At 42.2% G+C, this 25,516-nt stretch overlaps 1 protein-coding gene across 1 annotated transcript in view; it reads left to right on the top strand.

Moving 5' to 3' along the window:
• The first annotated feature begins 296 nt into the window (after positions 1-296).
• The window catches only part of pard6b (par-6 partitioning defective 6 homolog beta (C. elegans)), a 28,201-nt gene continuing 2,981 nt past the window's right edge, over positions 297-25,516 (top strand). The window contains exons 1-2 of the mRNA XM_034145230.1: positions 297-647; positions 2,434-2,656. Of these exons, the coding sequence (XP_034001121.1) occupies positions 585-647; positions 2,434-2,656 (286 nt within the window). The 5' untranslated portion in view covers positions 297-584. The remainder of the gene's footprint in view (positions 648-2,433; positions 2,657-25,516) is intronic.

The raw sequence follows: 25,516 nt of genomic DNA, 5'->3' as shown, positions 1-25,516 counted from the left end.
AAAGATGTATAATTAAATTACAGTCATACTCTGCCAATCAAGATGTTGTTGACCCAAAATAAATATTTTGTATAGAACATTCATTATGTCTAAATCATTTATTATAAAAAAAAAGATTATTCTTGAAGTTGTGGATGACTTTTTGATAGATAGGAGAAACCATTAATAATATATTTTATTACATAGTTTAATTATCTGCCCACAGAAAGGTAGAATGATAAAGTGCTCTTATTGTGACGTCATGGGTGAGAGAAAGACTTTTATTTTGAAGTGTGGTGCTGCCCCTCTCCACGCAGAGTGAGCAGAGAGGCAGAGCACGACACACAGCAGGGCTACAGCGACACTGGCAGCGGCAAGTATGAGAGGAGAGAAGTTCACAGGGTGAGCTAGCCTGGTTGGCAGCCGTTGTCGCATTCTCGGAGGAATAAAGCAAACCGCTGGACGCCGAGAAGTCGCGGGACACAGACTGGACCAATAACTGGTGGATACGTGAGGTTCTGGATACCGAGCAGCGGCGGCGGTGGCGCGGCAGGAGCAGGGCGAGTGTGTGAGTGCTTTGGCGGCGGTCCCGCTGCTAGCGAAACATGAACAAAAACCACCGAGTGCCGAGCAACCGTTCTCTGAGTGCCGTGGAGGTGAAGAGCAAGGTAACAGCTTCAAATAGAGACTTATTTTTCACTTTACCTGGTGTGTTCTTAACTACCCCCAAAGATGATTACCTTAGCTAATTTAGCCTGCTAAGTGGCTTGATAGCAAGTTATGATGTCGCACAAATGACACAGGCACTAGCTAGAGCTTAACTAGCCAACACAGGTTTACTGACACTGACTCATTTCTGGTAGATAGCCATACTTACAACTTTGATGTTACCCTGGCGTAGTGATATTTCAGTTGTTCTGGGTAAGTTTTAAGGTGGAGGTTATGTCAGCTGACGCCGCAGTGAGCCCGTGTCACCTGTCACAGCCACCTCCGCCGCTCCACCCTGCCCGTATCAAATATTGACTCAAAGTTTAGATCAAGTTTTAGAATAACTGCGTGTCATTATGTCAAATAACCCTGGTATGACTTGTTATTAGCTGCCTGTTATTGTGTTATTTTCCGGAGCGTTAGGTGTTATACGGCCTGCGACAGGCTCATGGCTCCTTCCGCGACAGTGCTCATGCCCCTGGCATGGTTCTCTGTGTACATCTAGCTGGGGGACGGGCCTCAGTGCGCTTTTTACTGCTCAAAACTTATTATAGGAACTCAATACGGTTGACTGTGTCTGTGTTACTTCATACGTTTACAGTTATACGTTTTCATCCAGTTATCACGTTATTCACGCAGTTATAAAACACTCATTATTTTACTTTGTTCTGCTATTTTACAAACCCAGCAGTACAGGGTAATTTGAAATGTTTTGTCTACTCATGTCTGAATGCGGGAAACGGGATTGGGACCTGTTCCCATACCTAGAGTTAATTTAATTCTACTATGTAGCTACTAAATGCATCAGATGTCCAGGTTGGCAGTGAGTTGTAGATCATCTTTTGTCAGCGCTGGGCAACAGTAACCACAACACTTCTCATCACCACCACCAATGGGACATTAGGCTCAGTGTCTCATCAAAAGGGTGCCTAAAAATTAGACATTTACCTCTATTGATCCAGTGAGACCAAACTGATAACTATGTGTTTTGAGGGGCTGACAGTCTTTGTTACCAGCTTGACTAGACAATGCTGTTCAGCCTTGAACATACTGCATCCGCAAACACAGACACGTAGAGATACACACATCCCAAAGTACACATTAATAATTCATCACATGCGGTGTGTGTTAGTTGTCCACATGGATGACAGACTCTTGCATACAGCGGTTTTGAAATTAGCTAGGCTACCAGAACAGTGTGTACTTATCAGTATAGCTGCAAAATGATGGCTAAAAAGTTGACAAGGATTATCCAGATCAATATTTTGATCACCAATATTACATTTAATTCTTTTTTTGTTGTACTTTTTAAATCACTTCCATGTTGAAAATGTGCTACATTACTGCTAATGTATATTTTGCATCAGAATAAGAATAAGGCTCATACTGTATGCTTTTCCCGTGCTCTCTGTTAAATATGACTCTTCTACTCTGGTAAGCAGCAGCAACATTTATGTCTGGAGCACACCTTTTACATTTAATAGTCAATCATTTTCATTTAATTGTGGGAAACCACAATCATGTATGCTTTTATTATCTGATTAATTGTGCAGCCCTCATCAGTCAGAGCCAGAAAAACGCAGTCCTTTTTAAAAGGGTTTCTTAATGTTGTTTGCACACATTGCAAGCATAGGCTTATGATTACATCTTGCCCATATGGCGATTGCATCTTTTCTTTTTCTTTCTTTTTCATACCCACATGTTTTATAATTGTGCTCACATGTCTGCCTCTCTGCTCCATCCCAGTTCGGTGCAGAGTTTCGTCGGTTCTCACTGGATCGGTCGAAGCCGGGCCGCTTCGATGAGTTCTACGGCCTCCTGCAGCATGTGCATCGCATCCCCAACGTGGAGCTCCTGGTGGGCTACGCCGACGTCCACGGGGACCTGCTGCCCATCAACAATGACGATAACTACCACAAAGCCATCTCCGTGGCCAGCCCTCTACTCAGACTGTTCCTGCAGAGGACAGGTAAGCTCAGAGGAAGTGTTTGAACAAATAGCCACTTTCCACCCATTTGTAAAGTCTGCTCTGCTTTACTGCGGATATACAAACAAAGGTCTCGTGTTAGTTATGAATAACATAGCTCAGACGTATGAGAAGCAACTAAATATGGTTTTAAGCTTTGCGTTTATTTGTTAAGATAATCAAAAATATACCGCAATAAAACACCACAGTATTACTTTGAGGCAGTATATTGCTCATGTACTGTATTTGTTTCCTTGTAAAGCTGTCATTGCAAACAATCCCCCCGCTCTGGCTAAGTTCTTTGGTGTCACTCTCTGACCCACATAGTTAAAGGTCAGCGGCCTCGCTGAGAATTTACTTTAGAAGGGTCTGCAAGGGCAGGAAAACACACACAGAAGAAAAACCTATGCAACAGAGATGGAAAAGAAATGTGCTAGGTTTCTTACTGTTTCTCACTTCTCTCTGACCACCATTTATAAAACTACCCTGGGGTAATTGTCAAATACATAATATCCTGTTTCTGTGGCATGGCAGTCACATAGGAGGTGTGTTTATACTGTGTGACTGCACATACAGTACACTTTTGAGTGTACTCCTGTTGTTTCTTACTTCCTCTCAGGCTCTGGTGTAATCACAATAACTATTGTCCTGCATATGGTGTATGTTATCACTGGAGAATTCCTTTATCTTTTCAGGACCCGGGGGAAGTAGTTAGTTGTATCACTTGGATGTTTTATTTCCTGTAATATTTGCTCATCACTTTAGTTTACTAGTCCTTGTTTGCACGTGTTTACAGATAAGCAGAAACCTGGTTCTGTCAGTATATATATAGAATCTTGGTTGAATTGATTTTTGAAGTGTGACCTGTTGAACGCAGAGGGTCTGCTGGCCGGGGCAGGTCGGCCCGCGCTCTCTGTTGTGTTTAAGCTGTCTCGCTGTGCCATATGACCCCATAGAAGCTAAGCCACTTTGTCAGGAGGAGATTAGTGGGGTCAGTGTGTGGCTCTGCATGGGACTGTGTTTCAATTACACGCTCCAGACACTAGCCCCCACGCTGGGCTCACTCCTGCTCACGCACAAAAACACATGAAAACACAGGCAAGCAGGCATAACACATGTTACACGCACTTCCTCGTAAAAAAGGAAAACAGAAGACGCACATTTGCATTAATGCAGCCACAACCCCCCTTTAGCCCCCATGTGCCCAAGACCCTGTTTCCCTCCTGATTCGTCTACACCCATCACCTTCCCGCTTAGCACCAGTTGGTCCCAGCTTTAAAGGATCTGCAGTGTGGTGATGCAGCAAATTATCAGCTTATAGATCCTGTATTATTATCTGTAGTGAGTTATCAGCTTCCTTATGTTGGGGATCAGAACCTTTAAACACTAACAGCTGTTTGTGTATGTCTCATATCTTTGAAATCTGCTCTCATAACAACAAAATATCATATTGACAAATTATGAAAAAATATTTAGTTTTGGAATATATTTTTTTAAGATTTGTATCCGAATTTGAGGGCTGCAATGGGATTATCAGTGCATCTTGCAACATCAAAATCTTATATTTTTCTCATTGTGGGACTAAGTGCTACTTTTGAAACATAACCTGTTTGTAAAGATCCATAGTAAAATAAACAGATTTATTAATTTCCATTATCTTTTATTACCTTTGTTTTAACCAAAAAAAGTAATGAATGTACATCCCGGTCTTACACAAATGCCACAGGCAATTATAATGTTAAAAATTGGGTTTTAAATGTCCTATTATAATTTTTTCTGCATCAAGAAGTAACTCTTTACACCCCACCCCTCTTTGTTTTCTTGTTTATCAGGCTAATCAACTTCAAACTCTTCCCTGTTATCAGCAGCATGGGAGAAAGGTCATAGTGAAGGGCTACTCTTAGTCTCACCCCCCCCTTCAGTTTTCAGATATTGACTGCTGAATTATTAAAAAAAAAAACAGTTTGAATTTGGAAATCAGTCCATAATTTGAGTCTTAACTTGGCACTGGCTCACACCGCATTAGACTACTACTGTGTCCTGTGAGACTGTAATGAGCAATTATGTAAATGTCTCAGATGGTCAGTAGTCAGACGCGATGTGTTTGGTCATTATTGCATAAGAGCAAGCCTTCAGACAGGGCAACAGTGTGGATGCCCTGACATCTTATTACAAAGTTATCTGGGGAAATGTGTATGGAGCTTATAGAAACATAATCCCCATTCTCAGGGATTGTAAACACATTTGTGACGGACAATTTCCGTTGGCATAATTTGTATGTGTGAGAAGAAGAAAAAAAGTGTCTAGACTTGGCCCAGTTCAGTCCATGCGTGTCATGCGAGGTTATTTTTGGAATCCCATTTTATTTGTCTGGATAGATGGACCCAATTCCTGCATTTATCCTAGGCTAGGTGCACTGAGTGTTCATTCATTGGTGGGCAGATGGTCCGATGAAGGGCTGGATGGAGGGCTGTGAGTGTCTGTCGTTGTATTGTTGTGGTCTGCTTCTTGAATAATGCCCACATTATTGTTGTTTATGCATCAAGGCTACATCACGGACCAGCCATTAACATCGTATTGTTCACTGCTGACAAAGTGGCCAAGTGTTTGTTACTGTGCGTCGATTACTGGACATTTTTCAAATTGCTTCAACACAAACACCAATTTAACCCCCCCCCCCATCCTTGAACAATGTGCTCATGACTATTGGGCTGGCAGTGAGGTGTCCACTGTTTACTTGTTGTCATGGCAGCAGTGAAGAGGTCCGTTCATAGGTGGATTAACAGTGCTCAAGTCTCTTTAAGGCTGATTGGTGCTGCAAAGCATGCTGGGAGCAGTATTACTAGCATTTGAAAACACAAACGTAGCTTTAAAGGGATAGTTTGGGTTGAAGTGGGGTTTTGTGAGGTACTACTATAGTCTGTGTGTTAGATTGGGGCCAGATGCCCTTATTTAGTAAAAACAGCCAGGAGTACCAGCTGGAAGCTAAGCAATGTACTGCTCTGGACGGAGGAAGCAGTAAAACATAATTTAGCCACTTTGGTTCATTTGATTGATCAAAGGCTCATTAAAAGGCACACAAACAACCAATCAATGCAGCGGTAGACCAGCAACACCTGTGTTCTTCTAAGTATAATGACTCTTTTTGTCAATGGAGACTGGTGGCTTTGAATAGAGCAGGGGTTTTCAAAGTGTGGGAAGGTGAGCCTCCCCTCAGAGAACATAAGAACAGCCGCGTCCCCCCTCCCAATTATTATTGCTATTATTATTATTATTATTATTATTATTATTATTATTATTATTATTATTATTATTATTATTATTATTATTATTATTATTATTGTTATTGTTATTGTTGCTATAATGCAGGGGTATTATTATCCAGTGGAATGCCCTTACCTACTGGCCTAGTGAAATCAAAGTGGTTACTTTTTTGTCTGGGCAGTGTAGTTTTACACACCGTCTTATTTGACTTTCTCAGGACTTAAAACTGTTTTTTGGGGGCAGACCCCCACAAAGAAAAAAAAATATTTACACACATAAGGTCATCATCTTAACAGTTTCTTATGCTCATCGAGTCATCCGTGAGCAGAGCATCAAGTTGGCATGCAACAGCTGAATGCGGTGATTACCATGTTGTTCAGCAAAACGCCTCACAAACGTATTAAGATCTAAAGCTTTAGTGCGTTTTGATTCAATGCTGAGCACAGCCAAACTTGACAGTCTCTTCTCTGTCATTGTAGACCACAAATACCTCATTCCTTCCGTCTACTTGGGTCCCAATGCTTCTCGTTTTGCACCGTCCCGTTCAAATGAAATTGCCATTTCCTCGCTCGCTCGCGCCAGGGCCGGGGGAGGGGTTACAAGGCTCGCGTCTTGTGCTGCATTCACTTGCACTCGGACATTAGGGATTTTCTCTCATAAATGTCCGATGAGCCACAACTTTTATTTCAAAACAAAGCTGCCAACTGGGGTGGCAGGGCAATTTTTATGGTGGCAGTTTCCACCCCATGCCACCCCAGTAGATCCGCCCCTGCTTGACCGGTACTTGCTTTTGATCAAAGTCAATGCGGAAAACCTGCACTCACACAGGTAGGCGGAGGCGAAGGGAATGAGCACTTTTACAGCCTTTTTGGCGAGGTGGGGGAACTCGGTCTCCACAGACAGCCAAAAGTGTGCAAGTGACGTTTTCTGCCAGACGCTGTCTCCTCTCTCACTTTAGGTAACTTCACAAAAAATCGATCCATGTTGCCGCTCGCATAAAGTTAGCTGAAGTTAACTAGCTAGATTTCACTGTTTCTTGTTATTTCTTTCTCACGCTGCGCCTCCCCTGAAGCTCTCTGGTGCCCCCCCGGGGAGGCGCGCCTCACACTTTGAAAACAGCTGGAATAGAGCATGTATAACTTCTACAGTATGTCATAGGATAGGTCCTTCCGACAGCAAGGTAAAGCAGTGAAAATATTCTAAATATAGCGCACACTTAAAGAAATCAAATTTGTTTAAGGGGCTAAAATACAATTGCTTCTGCCGCCATCCACAGCAGTACATTGCTCAGCTTCCTGTTGGGACTGTCTGTTTCTCCAAACTGGAGGTGTGCCAATGGCCATCTAATGTAGGCAATACACTGACTATGGATAAGTACTTCATTCAACCCCACTTCAGATAAGGTCTATCTAAACTGTCTTTCTGCAACTTCATTTGGATTTGTCTGACGGTTCATGTAGTTGTGGCTCCTACTAGTATATGTGTCAGAGACGCTCCACACACGATCTCATTTCAAATAAATACATTGTTAATGGCACCATTCCAGGCTGAACCTTAGATGGGGGGGGGGGTTGAGAGCTACTTCCTGGTCCACTCTGTTTTTGATAAGCTCGGTGTAAATGGATTGTTGCCATCATTAGTCAGATGTGATGATTCAGTCCACTGAGTGTTTCTGCTCTTTTGAAATAGAATGTTTTCTGTTCTTGTTGTTACATATCAGGGACTGCTGGCAAAGAGCAACTTAAGTGTTTGAGTTATGGTTATTTGTTTCACATCTGCTCTGTGGATAGCTTTGTAGGTGTTTCTTTTTGATAAATCCTTGTCTAATCTGAAGCCTGTGTTGGAAAGAATCAGTAGTATGCTAAAGTGATCATTTGCTTTACAGTATATGTCAAAACAAAACCTAAAAGCATCTTCACCAGTAATAATAATGTGCTGCACCTTGTTATAAGCTTTCTAACCGTGTGCTCCACGTCTTCTGTCCTGCTCCTGCCTCAGTTGTCTTGTCTGTGGATGATTCAATTCATTTACAAAAGACTTTAGTCAAATCCTTGCACTTGCTGCTCTAGCTGGACAATTACCGTGTGATATATGGAGTGATGCCCTCAATCTTCTTTGCTGACCTTTAATATTGCCTGTTGTGGTTACATGAGTTTTGTCTTCAATTATGAGATTTGGGCATTGCCCTTTTTTGTCAACAGAGCCTGTTATTCCATTTAATTTATTGTTTTGGTTGTTTGGTTTTATATAACATTTTGGGGTTTTAAGATATTTTTGTTACAATCCAATTCTAATGTCTAACTATTCTTCAGTATTAAGTCCATTGCTCTTTGAACGGGTGTACTTGCATTATTATGCTTTTATTTGCTCTATTTGATCCGTAGCAAGAAATGGTCTTACATAGGACAATATTGTTTATCACAATTATTTTGGGACACTATCTTCCAACAGAATAAGTTATGGTGACAGTGACAGGCCTAGACTGTAATACTTGGTTTCCGGTAGAGATTCTCTTGCGTTGAGTGACGCCGTGTTTGCCTTCATCAGTCATCCAGAACATTTTGCACACACAAAACACAAAGAGTTTCTAGGTTGTCACCCATGTAACAGCTTTTCAAGCAACCTCTCAGGGCGTAGGTTTGTTTGGTGACGTTGCTCATCGCTCACACGGTTTCAGTCCTGAATGGCCAGTAACTCTTACGGAGGGACAGGAATGCTTGTATTTGCTTATCCCAGCAGGCACTGCCCTAGTAATAAGTAACCAGCAACGCGTGAATCATCCCAACAGAGAAAAGGAAATGTACAGTGTTAAAGTACAGCACGGACAAAGTGCAAGGGCAAGCATTAGAGCAGGATAACGACATCAGAGGAGTGTGATAAGCAATGTACTGAGTCTGTTGGCTAATGAAAGAGTGCTGTAGGTGCGTCATAGTGAAAGAGATGGGCTGAGTTTGACAGTCGCAGGGAGCCAGATGACGGAAAAGACAAATCATAACAAGTCAGAAAACATGTTGAGATAAGGATGGCGGATCGAGGGATTTATACTGTTAGCTCAGTATGAAATGTTTAAAGGGGCCGAATTATGCTTTTTGGGGTTTCTCTTTCCTGTAGTGTGTTTTGGTGCATGTAAATGCTAGAAGGGTTAGAAGTTCCCTCCCGACGCCTCCATTTGACTCCTTTGTTTACTTCCGTAACATAATGACATCACCGTGTAACACTCGCGCTTCTATTGGCTAGCATGCCATCACATTGTATGTGATAGGCTAAGGGGTGGGGACATCTCTGAGGCGCCGTTTACACGAGGAGAAAACTGCTTGTATCTGCATAGTTTCGCGTGCGTATAGCCCTATTATTTACACGAGGCCGATAGAAACTGACCCCACAAACGATAACGGGTCCCAAGGTGGATAGATTTGCAAACGAAACGCTCTGGGGGGTCAACCGAGTCCGTGTAATCACCTCTATACGAATATTTCCTGAAAAAATAGCGATAGCCCCACCTCTCCCCACCTCTCCTGCTCACTGCTGTAGCAACTATCAAAAATAGCTGTGTTAATTAAACGCACAAGGGGTTCTTGAATGAAATAATATTATAAAAGGCAAACCAGAATTGTTAACGCCCAATATACTCCTTAAACAAAATAAACAGAGTCAGATTTCATGCATTGATCCATTATATTGACAAAGGTGCGATCTCACCCGGTGTTTGTAGAGAATATCTCTCTTTCTGAGCCGTCCTCTCCACAGAGACGTGCTTCTTGGTCGGTCGATGCAATATCCACAGATTCGGTTTCTTTCAGTTAACTTCCCCGTTGCATTTATCCATATATTTACATGCTGAGGAAATGACTATATCCTGCTGAATACCAGCAATCGCCACACACTTCCTCCTGTCAGTAGCTACTGCTAGTGCTACTGCTACTGACCATGCTACAGATATTAGTGCAAAATCTACAGCTCCTCTACCACAACCATCAGCAACAAGTGGACATGGAGAATTACATGAACTACATGTTGCTAAATACACCGCAGGGCCTAAACAGAAGGGTAGCCATGGCAACATTGCTGCGGGGCTGCTCGGGCTGCTCTTCTTCGCTGCTTTTGGTGTATTTTGGCGGAAGTTACAGCGCCACTTACAGTCCTGGCATATGTACTACAGCGTTTCCAGCGGCCTCGTTTGAACAGACACGTTAAATGAAACGAATGCATGTGAACGGAAGACTTTTTTGAATACGCATACTGTGCATAAACGCAAACGTTCCCGTGTGAAGGAGGCCTAAAGCCCCTGACACACCAGGCCGTATTCGGCCGTCTTGCGTTGTCTGGCGACAACGCGTTCCTTGTCGCCCAAAGTCAATTTGGTGTGTCCCGAACCCTCGGCCGTGACACGCCTTATTTGGCCTTTCACGGTCGACACCCGGCCGACAACATGTTGAATCGGCCAAAATACGGCCACAAGCTATCGGGCAAAGAAAGCACTCTGATCAGCTGCTCACCTAGCGAAACGGAAGTGAGGGACGTAAACAAACGATTAAAAAAGGCACAGGACAGCAGCTAAACCCCAGCAGGTGATACTTAAAAGACATCAAACATAGCCCTTAAATGTGTCCTCTTACCTCCCACACATAGCAGGGACATCTCTGATATCGGCGGGAGCGTCCCCGGCTGTCCTCTGCTGAGAGCTCCGTGATTTGTTTGGTCAAGTCCGGTTTTTCATCTCATCGTAAATTTAGCAAGAAGTGGCCATTATTACATTGCTGACTCAATAAACTACACACCCGCCAGAACACTGCGATCATCAGATGCAGGTCTATTAACCTGTTCCACTCTGAGCCTGTTTTTCAGGTCTCAGGCTCGAAAATGACATTCCCAGAACAAATGACCATATCTTCCCTTCTAAAAGGGTTAAATTAATAATCTTTGTTCTCAAAGTAATGATAAACCTGTGAGTTGGATGTAGAAGTGTCAGAATCAATATAAATGTTTTTTATTTTAAAGAAAATTCAGATTTTACATAGTAAAAAACTGTAAATTATAGTGTCCGTCCAAAAATTATTTTTTACAGATAGTGAAAACTACCCTTGGATGATGGGTTAGTAGACTAAAAGCTTTAGGAATCCAAAGTACAACATATAATAAGTACCCTGTATCAAGATTGATGCAAAACAAGTGAAATTTGACCTTTTTAGAGAGATTTAGCCAAAAACCCCCACTTTTGGGGTCATTTGGGTGGATTTGACCTATCTCTAGCCCCCCTTGGTCGATTTGGTTGGTTGACATACCCTTGTGACCGTTAGAGCCAATAGAATCGAAGGGGGAGGCCCACTCACACACACGTTGTAAAGAAAAAATGTGGGCGCTTCGCGTGTGGAAAACGAAACCAAAGTGGAGGAATGTCTCCTTCTGGAGTTTGGAAACTAAAACGCAGTTGTATTGCTTATGGATTATCAGAAATAATTTCAAAGAAGGCACAGACACATAGAATGAACCTATGGATTAACTGCAGCATCGTTTTTTTATCGTTTTAATGCCATTGAAGACCACTTTTGACCAAGGTAAGCCATATTTACATGTTTAGCTTCTTAGCTCCACATGTGATGATGTACGCTTTCGTTGATAGCGTCGCGAATGTTTATCACTGAGTGTTGAGGTGGGTACCGGTAGATTCAGTGTCTCCAGGACACCAAAAAAGAGTGTTTGGTTGTGCATCTAGGATAAGTAATAAGGGAGTTATGAGTGAGTTTAAGTGCCTTTGTAGGTCCCGTTTTTTCGATCGAGGCTAATTCAGAGGCTGAGTGCTAGCATTGTGGGTTTTTTTTGAAAAAGAAAATTAAAAAGATCAGTTAGCTGAGTTTCTTCCCGTTACATGGATATAACACATTCATAGTTTTATTCAATATTAAGATTCCTTAGACGTTGTTTCCTGCAAATGACGCGTTTATCCGCCCGGTACCGGGGGGATGGTGTGAAACAGGTTAACTGTGATTTTATAGTATGTCTGCACTTTATGTGCTCATTTCATCATTCATGTATTTTTATATTCTAAACCATGTTTTCGATGGACGAGAGTGAAAATGGAATGCACACGCTATTTGTTTGTTTATATCAGTCTGTTCTTCTTCTCTGTCTTCCGGTTGTTGCCTCTTTTGAATGACGAATACACACTACCGCCGCCTGCTGCTAAGGAGAGTTATTGCCACTCACGCATGCGCAGTTCGTACGTGCTCGGCTGAAGTCTTTGCGGTGATTTCCAGTGCGACACATGGCCAAGACGCAGGAGAACTCGTCGATGGAACTGTCGGTGTCGGTGTCGGTGTCGGCGAGTTCTCTGGTGACTGCCTGGTGTGTCAGGGCCTTAAGAGTTTGATCACAACTAGGGATGTCCCGATCACCTTTTTCTGCTCCCGATCCGATTCCGATCATTTGATTTGGACAATCTGCCGATACCGGTTTTTCCCGATCCGATCTTTATGCAATGCATTAAGAGAAAAAAAAGGTAACAGATAACGGCTGATCATCCAACGCGATGAATTCAGCTATTCTTGGCTGTTATTTTTTTGGCCTTTTCACTGTTCTGGGGCAGTTTCTCTTTCCTTTTAAAAGTCTCTGAAAGTGTCGGTTGTTTCAGTGCCGTTACCTGAGTGGCCGCTGTGTACTCGTCGTGTTGTTGTTGGTGTTTGTATTAGATTGGTCGTGTTGAACATAGCTCTGTTCTTCCCACCACGCGGAACCTCCGCCTTGCAAACATTGCATCTGGCTGTTACACTGCCTTCGCTTTCAATTTTATAATACTTCCAAACTCCTGACATTTTCTCTGTCCCGACTCCCGAGGCACCAGCTGAACGTAGCCTCTTGTTAGCTTACTGCTAGACACTGCGCCCTGCCCACTCTGTTGCCAGATTTGAGAGAAATAAGCAACCAGGTCTATGAAAACAAGCCCAAAAGAAGCAACACATACATGATGTTGTGTAATTTTAAACCAAAACTAAGGCCTCAGGATGACTTTAAGACGTGAACATGGTCATTTTTGTTTTGTAACATTAAATAAAATGATAAAAATATTTTATAAAAAAAAAAAAACAATAAATAATAATTCCCGATCCCCGATTTTTTTCTCCCGATTCCGATCTTTTGAAAATCACGTGATCGGCTCCGATCCCCGATCACGTGATCGGATCGGGACATCTCTAATCACAACTGGGCTCTTGTTTCAGACGGTGCTGCAGCACAGGCAGTATGAGGGTAAAGCTATAATAAAGCACGTTTTGAACATTAAAGCATTGAAACATGTCACAGTAGAGGCACAACATTGAAATGGTACCTGAAAATGAGCATAATGGAGCCCCTTTAAAGACTTGAGAAAAAGTTTAGGAACAAAAATCTGTGAAAATAATAGAAATCAGCCACCATCTTTGGATCTCAAGTTGTCCACAGAGCATCAATAATTCCCCTAGGATGCTGCGAGGGATTCAAAGCACTGGAGGAGGAATGTGTGGAGGAGGAACGTATCTCAGCCCTAATAAGAGCGATGGAAGGATGAAAGGCAGACAGAGTAAACGGTATTAAAAGAGGGAGTAATGTATAAGGCATTGTTTAGGCAAAGCATGTAATTAGAGACGTGGAGAAAGGAGAGGGAGTAGTGTAAGTGCGATAGGAATGCAGCAAGAGGGAGAGAGAGGAGGATAGTGGGAATAGTATTAGTGAGAGAGGAATGCAGAGTGAGGCCCAAGCTGGGGAGGGTGGGAGAGAGAGGGAGAGAGAAAGAAATAAAGAGAGGGAGAGATGGAGGAAGGAGGGAGGGAGGGGGCATTTTGGGTGGAATGTGGCCAGCCTCTGATCACGTCTGCTGGCTAAATTAGACAGGACAGGAGGCCAGACTGGACCTCCGTCAACAGGGGGTATAAATGGATGGAGAGAGAGATGGAGAATGGTCTGGAAAGCGAAGAAGGGGGAAAGAAAGCGGAGGGCCACGGAACATTTAAAGGGGACCTATCATGCAAAATGCACTTTTTGATGTCTTTTATACATAAATACGTGTCCCCGGTGTGTCAGGGAACTCACGCAGCGTCAGAAAACAAAACCTTCTCTCTTTTCCTCCATACCCAAATCTCTAAAAACGGGGCTACAACGGAGCTGATCCAGATTTGCTGCAGATATGACGTAATATCGGAAATGTGTGCTGGTTTTACACCCACGGCCCTATCAGAAACATTGCTATCAGAAACAATGCCCGACTGTTTTGGATGTAATATGGTCTTTGTTTACATTAGCAAGCATCGCTAACACTCAGAGCTAACCTGTACTGGAGAGAGTATGTGTAAAAAAGCAGGATATAAAAAGGAACTCACCTTGTGGGAAACCTGCAAGAGAAAAAGCATTTGACCTCCATACTGTTTCAGAAATAGTGCTTGATGTGGTTTGGAACATGATATGGCGTTTAGTCACGGCAGCTGACAATCTGCCTGTAGAATCTCCCGCATGAGCTCCGCCCCCTCTTTTCTGTATAAAGCTTTATACCCAGAATCAGCACTCTAGTAACAGGGTTGAAATAGAGGAATATGAGGCATGCTAGAATGGGTGATCTGTTCATAGACATGTTTTTTATATATTTGTATATATCTGAGACCTATGCTTTTGCCTAAAAATAGCATGATAGGTGACCTTTTAAGGGGGCCTTATTGTACTAACTTCAGTATTTGTATTTTGTGACATGTCTCCATGCTTCAATGTTCAAAAAGCTCTCATACTCCCTGTGCTGCAGCACCTCTTTTCACCCTCTGTCTGAAACCAGAGCCCAGTCTGCTCTGATTGGTTAGCTGGCCAGCTCTGTTGTGATTGGTCAACCTCCTTAGGACGTCCCGACCAGAGATGGGGTCGTTACTAAAAAAAAAGTAATATATTAACTATTACATATTACTTTAAAAAAAAGTAATATATTACACTACTTCGTTACTCTCTACATAAAGTAACTCGTTACTTTACTCGCAGGGCCGGCCCGCCCCTCCCTACAGGCAGATCATGCAGACTGCTAAAGTTTCAAATGTTCTCTTTAGTTCAGTTTCCATTGTCGCATAAGACTGATCCAGATAGCTCTGACCATGGCTGTCCTCTGTCTCCTGCTATCTGTATTTTGCGCAGTATATCTCTGAACGATGCGATGGTGATTCCACTGTGCAAATGGGTAACATTACCTCTACTATGAAGGATGCTACAAGCCTGTCCATCTCTGCTTTGGTTACCGGTCCTCCAAATTCTAATTTGTGCTGCTTCGGAATCGGCGGCGGCGCACTCACAACATCCTCACTCTGGGTTCGGGGGTCCTTAGCTATTAGCTTCACCTTAGCATGTGTTCTTTGCAGGTGTTTGTTGAGCTTTGACGTGGTGTTTACAGCAGTGGATAACAGCTTCTGGCCTGGACACAGTTTGCACCTCACCGTCACATTCCTGTCTATTCTTCGGACGAACTCAAAATAATGGGCATACCTCCACCCCTCGAAAGTTATCGCTGACTCAGCCATGTTTATGCAGCACTGCAAGCGGAGATGTGGACGTGCAAGTCGCGCAGTGTAACGCGTTACTTTGTAACGCGTTACACCCAACTCTGGTCCCGACCTTTAGCTTATCACGTACAATGTGTTGGAGCGGTAGCCATTAAAGGCGCAAGTGTCCCGAAATGATGTCATTATGTTATGGAAGTAAATAAAGGAGTCCAATGGAGGCGTTTCAGGTAGGAGGGGGGGGGGGGAGTGTGTGGGAGAGAAACCCCCTCTGGAGGGAACTTCTAGCCCTTCTAGGATTTACATGCACACAAACCTATAGAACACACCACAGGAAAGGGAAAACCCCCCAAATGCACTATTTGAAACAAGAGAGAGCGCACAGCATGGCAAGATAAACCCTTAGTCTTTACCCTCTGAAACCTGGCTGGATGAGACTTTATGCAGGCAGCAAGAGAGACACTGTCAGAATGTCTCAGCTCAGACTTGGTTAGGGAAGATGAAGGGATAGAGGCAGGGAAGGAAACGGAGGGAGCTCTGGAAAAAAATGAATTATTTTTTTGGATCAATGTGGAAAGAGAAAGCGGGAGAGGGTGAGGCAGTGGGGAAACTGGCAGAGCGAGGGAAAGAAAGTGGACTGTTGACCACTTCACACTATAACAGAACAACTGAGGAACAAGAAAGATGGGGGGGGGGGGGGGGATTAGAGGTAGGGAATGAGCTATACAAATGCAGCTAAGGAACAAGAAGGAATGACATACAGATTCGGCCTGCAAGATTTGGAAAAAGAATGTGATTATTTTTGGCTGATATGCAATATGATTTGAAATATTAGAGGGAATGATCCAGTTTGAAAACAATATTCACATTATCATTGAAGAATGTATAAAATGTGATTTCATGTTGAGGATCTGTACCAAAGCATGATGTTTTATGAAGTCTGTAGAATACTGTTTTCAGGCTGAGTCTTCTCTGCAGCAACACAATACTTCTAGATTTGAACATATTTAGCATATTTGTATATATTTGCCTTTACCAAATATTGCTCTTACTCAGATTTGAATTTTACACAAGTATATGTTGCGATTTTATAATATTTCTATTTATTGCGCAGCCAATTAAGATTGTGTTTGGTGAAGGTGTGACTTCTTGGGGCTTTAACTGGAATTGTTGAACTGTATTACCTAGGATTTAAAGATAAATGCTATGTCATGGAACAGAGAGCTCTGTTTTCTCTATTTGAGTTGATGGAAGCTGTGCAAGACCAAGCATGGTCGGTTTGTTTGAACAAAGAAACAACTTTAAAGGCAAAACCTTTTTATTTAAAATGAAAATCATGTTATGAAGTTCTTTTCATCAGAATACATGTTTTGCTTTTCATTTTGGCTTGCGAGCACACGGCTGTATTTGATGTTGATTTTTGATGAAATAGCATTCCTTCTGTCCCTGGGCTTGGCACTGCAGTGATATGGATATGAAGCATGATAACTGATATGCTTATCAGTGAATTTCTTTCAGCAGGCCATTCCAGCATATTTACCCTGGCGAGCTGCGCCCCTCAGTCAGCAGCAGGCTCCGACACGCTGCTCCAAAACATGGCTGCCTGACTACAGTCACTTTTGCAGGGTGTCCGCGGGGTCTTAAAAAGTATTAAAAGTTCATAAATCAATTTAGCGAAAATTAAGGCTATTAAAAAGTATTAAAGGGCATTTTCCAAGGTATTACATTTTGTAGCTTGTTTTCAATAAGTATATAAATTGTCCAAAGAGGTTGTATTCTACAGTTTGCCTGAATGTAATCATTGCGTAGGTGTGTAGTGTGATTCTGTGTAGTTTATTTATGGCATCCCGTTGGGTTTGACGTCATCTGAACAGGACATCGCGCGCTCACTGCTTGATAGCGCGCGAAGGTCTGTTTACGCCGGTTGTTAAACAACATCGTTATGGGGAAATGCAAGTCTGCGTCCAGATGGTTGGAAGATAAGGAGGAAGGACAATCGATACTGTATATAGTCAATGTGAGGTAAAGTGTGTCGCCAATGTAACCGGTTAAAACTGGAAGTGGCGATGAGGTCTTAAAATGTATGGAAAGGGTCTTAAAAAAGGTCTTAAAAGGTTTTACATTTGACTTCAGGATTCCTGCATATACCCTGCTTTTGGTTCTTTATCTACTACTTATCCTTTCCATGTTCACTCTTACGAAGCTATATACAAATTGATAAGCTTTAGAAATAGAACCATTACTTTAATCCTTAAATATGGTGAAGCTAATATACTAGCACTTGCAAATGTGTATTGTTGTTGAGTCTTTCCTTGCTTTAGCTACAGTGCAGGTGGATGAAAGTGGTACTGGGAGATGTGCGTCAGTGGTGTGGTCTAACTGCAGGTTGGCTCTGTTGTCTTCCAGAGCCAGAAGCTGAAGGCAGGACAAAGCCAGGGAGCCCCCCCGCCCGTCCCTCCCCTGTAAAGTCCCTTTTCAGACGTGTGAGCGACAGGCTTGTGAGAATAGACTTGGGTCCCCCTGGCCCACGCGGCTGCTCCTCCCTCCCTTCTACCCTTCCATCCTCCCCAACATCCAGCCCTTCCTCTCCCTTGTCCTCCTGGAGGCTTCATATAGCGGGGCTGCGCAGAAGGCTCGGTTTATCAGACCCAGATCTAGCCACCTCCTCACAGCCACCTCCCTGTTACCCGGTACTGAGACGCACATCCCAGAATGACCCGCCCCTAACCCCTCACCCGCCCTGTCCCAAGCTTATGTCCAGCCTCAGCCCCAGGCACGTCCCTACTTCAGTCCACACACCCCATGCTGACTCATAGCCCCCTGTTTCAATCCCTCATGAAACGCATATGTCCCCATCTGTCATCCATCCCGTGCCCTACACTAACCCTCCTTTCCAGTCGCCACATCCAAGCGCTGCCCTCTAAGGACCACCGAGTTCTCTGCTTGATTTACCTACTGTAGTAGCAGCAGTGGATTTAAAGGAAGACTTCACAGAAGAATAAAATATTTCCGTATCAATTACTCTCACCCTGTGTTACCTTTTAATCATTGTACAAAACGTTGATTACCTCATATGCCTCCATAGTAAAGAAAAAAGCAAAACATATTTAATAAAATACATACATTTGATTTTGATTTTAACAACACATATATCAAAACCTCCAATTACAAACTCAAAAACATCTTGTGCAGTATAACTAAGGTCTCATTTATCTTGTTGTACGCTCAAAACTCTCAAAACCCATGTATTTACGGTACACTAAATTCTTATTTATAAAAAAAAAAAAAAAAAAAAAGGCGCGCAATCCAAAGCGTTTAGATGGTGAAAATGCATGTGTTTGAGAACTAATGAGCATACAACTTTATTTTTGAGACTGGAATTATACTGCACGAGTTGTCTCTGTTTATAAATGATCATTTGATTCTGCTTTACAGTGGAGGCATGCGAGAATAAATAAGTTTTCATCAAGAATTTGAGGTAACGCAGGGTGAAAAATGCATAAAAAAATTGTAATTTTTGGGGAAATTCACAACGTTGAAAGGACAGAGAACAGCCTGATAGCTACGCACAAAGAGAAGTATGAGGAGACTTTGCAGGACCAACAGGGACAGACAGAGGTGGAGAGACGAAGAGAAAGGCTCCCACTGAGAGATGCAGCATAGAGACTGAGGGGGAGATTGAGTGAAGGACACAGGGGAGAAAGATGGGCGGGAGAGGAGAGAATGCAGGAAGGAGAGAAGCGTCTACGTCAGCACAAAATCAATGGATGGAATTGCTTCATAATGCAGCTGGGATGCAAACACACGGAAAAGTGCCAAACAGTACAGGCAAAATAAAAAGATCCATTCTGCATGAATCATAAGCTGTGTTCATTTGTACAAGGCATCCTGCTACATTAAAGCTGCTTTCCCCGAAGTGTAGATTTTAATGTAGGTATTGCTTGATTAATGGCTCCTGTCAAGACGCAGTAATAAAGCAGGGTGTAATAGAGGGAGATTATATGAGGAGGCACAGAGCAGGCTATTGTTCAAGTCCTTTGAGTTATGGATTTAATAAGCTCAATTACACATCAAGGCTCCTGCACGTTCCTTTCCCAAACCCCTCACTCATGTGGTATGTGTAGTCTGTCCCTATTTCCTCTCAGCACTCTCCTTTTGACCTCCCTCCTTCCATTTCTTTCTCCCCCGTCTTATCAGCAGCATTAAGGCACTTTTATCTGGGCTGTGCCAGGGAGGTATGCTCACCACGCCAGGAATAGTAACCCTCCGGGAATTTGCTCCTTTGAACGTTTTTGTTATCACCTCCTCCTTATTCGCTGTATTTCTGCCTCTCCTGCTCTGTTTCAACTCTGCTGTTTTTACACCCCTCCCTGGTTTGTCTCATCCACACAAGTTCACATTGCCCCCCCGCTCCCCCTCCTCGTAGCGCTCTGTGTCAGGAACAGCATGGCACGGCCGCGTGGTAAACGTCCAGGCTTGTCATCAACAAACCTGACTGTTTCCAGAACACCAACAGCTTTTTGGTTTTCTTGGTGTTTCTCAGACTCCGATGCTTGAGAAGTGTGTCATGTTTGCATACGGAAGGTTTCATGGATAGTTGGATCATTTTTCTTTATTGTCAGAAAAAGACAGGTTCTTTTAAGCAAGCCTTTAGCTAGAGCACTAATTATTAGAGTATTAGAGTGATTCATATATATATATATATATATGTGCTTTGAACTTGGCAAATTGCTCCATATTCGGATTTATTTGTAATCATTTCCAGAATTTTACAAAATGTTTGTAATCCAACCAAATATTACCCTTCAATCCATATTTTTTGGACAAGTCCAAAACAAAATGTTCACTGCTTTAAAAAGACAGAGTTTATTTGATATAAAAAAACAAAACTCAGTTATTCGATGTTTTAACTTGACTATACTTGAAGTCATCAAATGTGATGACGGGCTTCATTTGTAAAACTCCAATGGTGGAAGTCTGCTGGAAAAGTAAAAGTAGAAATACTACTGTGTAAAAATACTCTGTTACAAAAGTCCTGCCTTTAAAATCTTACTAAAGTTAAAAAGTAGTGGCATCAAAATATACTTTAAAGCTAATCATCTGATTTTGTAAAGTAACTAGTAACTCATTTATTGAATAAATGTAGTGGAGTAAAAAGTAAATTATTGGTTTCAAAAGTGTAGGATAAGAAGTATAAAGTAGAATACATGTAAAATGATCAAGTACAATTATACTTTATTGCAATGTGCTTTTTTTACCTTATATATATATACTTAAAGTACATCTTCCTAATCGTACTTAAATACTATCTATTACGTAAGTACCTTTCATGATGCAGTACTTTGACTTGAAATTGAGTATTTTTACAGTGTGGTATTAGTACTTTTCCTCAAGTAAAGTAGTTAAATACTTATCCCACCACTGCAGTAGTACTACAGTAGCAGTGGCAGTGGTAGTGGTAGTTAGTGTGGTGTAGCTCCTACCTAACACAGTATCAGGTTCCCTGACGCAGCCAGCGCCCAGCATGACAAGGACCAGGAAGTAAAGGCTGTTGGTGTCATGGTTGTCGTTGGGGACCACGATGTTGCAATGAGAGCCGAGCCATGTCATCCTGCATCAGCTGTGATACTGTGCAGCCGTTAGCTGGTGCTGAGGAAGTTGCTGTAATCAGAGTGTTGGTGGGACTAGAGAGGAACTATGTTAAAGGGCATTGGAAAAAGGTGCGGCTCTGTCAGATGAACACTTGTGTAATACATTTTTGGAGGGTTTTATTTTCTATTTTTAGAGTACATACTGTAGATATCTTGACGTGTTAATCCGTGAGCAGCGGTTTCTAAACCATACGGATTTACAATCTGTGCGCAAAGACGACTTAATTAGGCCTACATATACTGCACTTATTTTGTGGCACTTTATCTGTTGTATCACTATAATATATCTTGGAAAGTTATGACGAGTCTGTGTATATTTATAGTGACCTTACTGTACTTTCAGGTATTTCTATCTATGGTATCAAATATCTAATATTCCTACAGATGCAGAGTAGTGAGTTTCCAGTTAAGAGAGACCATTTAATTCCAATATAGTGCATTTTGTTGTTCTATGTTGTATATAGTCACCTAATAGTTTTTATATTTTTGGCACAGTAGCCATGCTGTAATATGTATTTATCATTGATTACAGTAATTGATTGATATATTTTATTTCATTCTTCCTATTTTCAGGTTCATATTTGTATGCAGTGTCTCTACTGGGACATGTCTCCATGCTTTAATGTTCAGAAAGCTCTTTATTTTCCTCATACTTCCTGTGCTGCACCACCTCTTTTCACCCTCTGTCTGAAACCAGAGCCCAGTCTGCTCTGATTGGTTAGCTGGCCGGCTCTGTTGTGATTTGTCAACCACTTGGAGATGTCCGTCACGTACAATGTGTTGGAGCGCTAGCCAATAGAAGCGCGATTGTTACGTAATGAGGTCATTATGTTAAGGACGCAAACAGAGGACTGCAATCGAGGCGTTTTCCTTATAACATACTACAGAAAAAGAGAAGTAAAAGTATTCAGTGTTTTCTCATATGTGACCCAATTGGTAGAAAATGTGTTTTTCTATGAGTAAAAACACATTTTGGTCAAGCGCCTACTGTAGTATGACGAACATAAAGAATTGTGGCAATAGATGTGGTGTGTCTGAATACTCTGAGTCATTAACATTGCATTTTCTTTTAAAGCCAGAGTCCAGACAGAGTGCGTGAGTGTGAAGAATAGAGCACTGAGGAAGATGATGTGTTCAACCAATGCATACAAGTGCTTTCCTCTCCTTAGGCAGAGTAGTCCCTCCAGTGTCAGGATAGAGATGCAATAGTTAGGGTGTGTGCTAGTGTGCGTCTGTGTGTACATACTACAGAGAGGAATGACTAAGCATCGCTGCATGTGTGTCCTTACTTGTAACTATGTGTGTTGGCTTGTCATGTTCTCCTCCTCCACTGCTTCGCTTCCTTTGCCCCTCACTGACTCCATTCAAAGTGTGGGAAGTCAAAGCAGCCTCTGCATAGCTGAGATGCCTTACCTGTGCACAGCTATGGCACGTGCAGGGCTGGGGATTATGCTTTTCTTCAGGGTTTGATACTGAGACACTGCAGCAGGTGTTTTTAGTTATTGTCTGAGGAGAGAAGCTTTGTCAAGGGAAGACAGCAGAACTCATTTCAGATGTATTTAACATTGGTTAATGACACAGTTAATCTGCAGTAGTTCAAGTGGTAGTTCCATTATTATATCATAATGCCTTTCATCAAAGTTGAGGGACTCACAATGGATAGATGAAAAAAGAGGTCAAAGCAGCAGAGGCTGAGATATGCAGACTCTGTAGTATGGGTGAAGCTCTTCTAACAAGCATCAGGATTTGTTCATATCCACTCTTCCTGGTCAAATCAAGATATTTTAAATAACATGTTAATAAAATAACAAATCACCAGTTTATATCACTGACTTCAACACACCTTTTTTTGAGTTGCTAAGCCCTGGGAACAGAACACTTGTTCAATAGGTGTAGCAACTAGATAAGGGGGTGGGGCTTGGTCAATTCTCCTCCGTTTATATACATTTCACTAATTAGCCAAGTACTAGTGGAACATGTGGTAGAGTACACAGGAATACGTTCTTCATGGCTGTATTGATTTCTTGGAAATTGGTCCATAGATGGTAAACAACATTCTACTATCTCTGTCTGCAGCACACCTCAGTTGTGCTTTATGTATGTACAGAGCTCAAAGTAATAACAAGTGAAGTCATATACGCACTATATAGACAAACGCACACAACAGCAGACAATAAATAACCTTTCAGCTTCCTAAATGAATAGTCTGTGCAGCCATTAGCCTGGCAACTTTGTCAGTGGTTCATGCGGAGTTGTCCGGTGGCTTCCTGTTGTAGCCATTGGCTATAATGACTGCCCACAGGCACCCATTGTTGCTACCCAGCTGGGATCGTTGCATTGGTTTTATTGATAACCACTGATGGTGCTCAGGTGGTCCCTTCATTAATAAAGGTCATACCGTTATGCATGCTATAAAAAGCTTGGTGTGATTTATAATTAAGAAGCTACATTCATAAATAATAAGATTAGAATCATTTACATTTGACTTCAATTACAAACATGCATAGAATATCAATTTAAAGTGTGCATTATTCAATTAAGTCAAACAAAAAGGAAAAGAGGAAGTATAGACACGCATGCAAAATGATTATCTACTTTAGTGCGTCAAACTTATCGCAGTCATGACCATTTTTCGTACAAGGGTGGAAAGCTGGCATGACCATTTATTGTACAGAAAGTCGATAATGTCAAACTTATCGCATTTATTTCCATTTGTCGTACGATACATTGATAACATCATTATTGGGACAGGTCTACTTGCAAATGGAGTTCACTTTTTCTAATGTATATGTTCCGAGTCTATTCGAGTCTCTGTGTTCCCCTCATCATTTACTGGTCTTATTATTTCTATATTGACATTGTTGTGATGTTTTGATTTGATGCGTTTTAGTTAAGATGGAAGTTGAAGCCAGTTTCCGTAGTGGCCAAAAAGTTGTACTACATTTATGTGTCAGTCCCTAACCCAAAAGACTTCCCGTTGACTTACATTGGGAAAGAGAAGTCTGTCAATCAGCAGATCATTTTCTTTTTGAGTTAAATCAACTACCCAGTGCAAACAGGCTTTAAAAAGCCTTAAATCATTATGGCATCAGATTTGTAAAGACTTATTTTCCCTTTTTTATTTCTTTGACTGAGCCATCCAAGATATTATTCGTAGTGTCACTGAGACAAATGGACTAGTGTTATTCTCGTTCCCTGTGTGTAAATAGAGGAAGCTAAATCAGGTCATTTGTACCGAACAAGGAACAGTGTGTGTTTTACATTGTGTCTTGCCTATAGGCCTTTGCAGCCAATTAGACCAGAGAGATAGAGAGCTTAGCTTCTGTGCTCTAATGAGCCATTATGTAGCTATGGCTTTTCTGTGTACAGTGCTACCATTCATTAGTGCTCAGGCATCATTACTAACCAGAGACAAACCTTATGCATGCGTGTCAATGAACACATGCATCTGTATTCTTACATATGCTGTTTCCATGTGTGATCGGGCTGACACATGTTATGGTCAGGAAGCTGAGTACAGAATGTGTGTGTGAGTGGCCCTGAGGGTCTGTCCCATCCTCTTCGCTCAAATATAACTCTTTTGTCAGGTCTGGCCTTTCATACGCTAGAGATGGAGGGTTTTTCTTAGATGAAAAGAAGTCTAGAAAGAGTGAAATGAGATGGGGAGTTCACCTTCTTCTATGCGTGACTGCACTGCAAGAACAACCTCTGTGTCAGCGATAGAGGAAACGTGTGTGTGCTTTGAAACATCCACCTGTTCGCCCTTTTTGCATAATGCTCCTCTTTATGGCTGTGTTTATGTGCATGGCGAGGCGAAGGCATGTGGAAGGTTTGAACAGGAACATGTCTCGGATGACGTATTTGAGCATTTTGACCCGTTTATGGAGATATTGTTGCTCTATTTGTTTCTCATGGGGAGTTGGCCGGGCAGAGATATAGTAAGTGTGTATACACTAGACTCGTGCCCCATGGGAACTGAAAGGAGAGACCGCCACTCTTTTCCCGGGACAGGTGATCCTTTGTTTTGGTTTAGGGATGGAGAGGGGCGTAGCTGTCAGAACCTGAGAGCTGGAACCCTTATCAGCTACCTGAATGGATATTCCCAGATTACTCACACACATTCACACTCATAGGGAGAGGCACACAGAGGGGACAAGTATTCACATTTATTTATAGAGCACTTTCATCCAAAAACAGACTTTATCAAATGCTGTCAAAACAACACAAAGAGAGTACTATGACAAAGGTGAAAACAGTTGAAGACAAACATTTTAAAAATAACACCAGAAGTGGATAAACTTGAGTTTGATGAGCTTGGGCCGGGCACAAATAGAAAGAAAGATGTTAATGTTTAGCTGCCTGTATTATGCTGGTTAACTATTAGGGAGCCAAGGTCTACTTTTCCCGTCCTTACCTGGCCAGCCTGGGCTTTGTTTCCAGATCAGCCATGT

Source organism: Trematomus bernacchii, unplaced genomic scaffold (assembly GCF_902827165.1).
Source record: "Trematomus bernacchii unplaced genomic scaffold, fTreBer1.1, whole genome shotgun sequence".
NCBI classification, from domain to species: Eukaryota; Metazoa; Chordata; class Actinopteri; order Perciformes; family Nototheniidae; genus Trematomus; species Trematomus bernacchii.
This window is presented reverse-complemented; position numbering and strand designations above follow the sequence as displayed.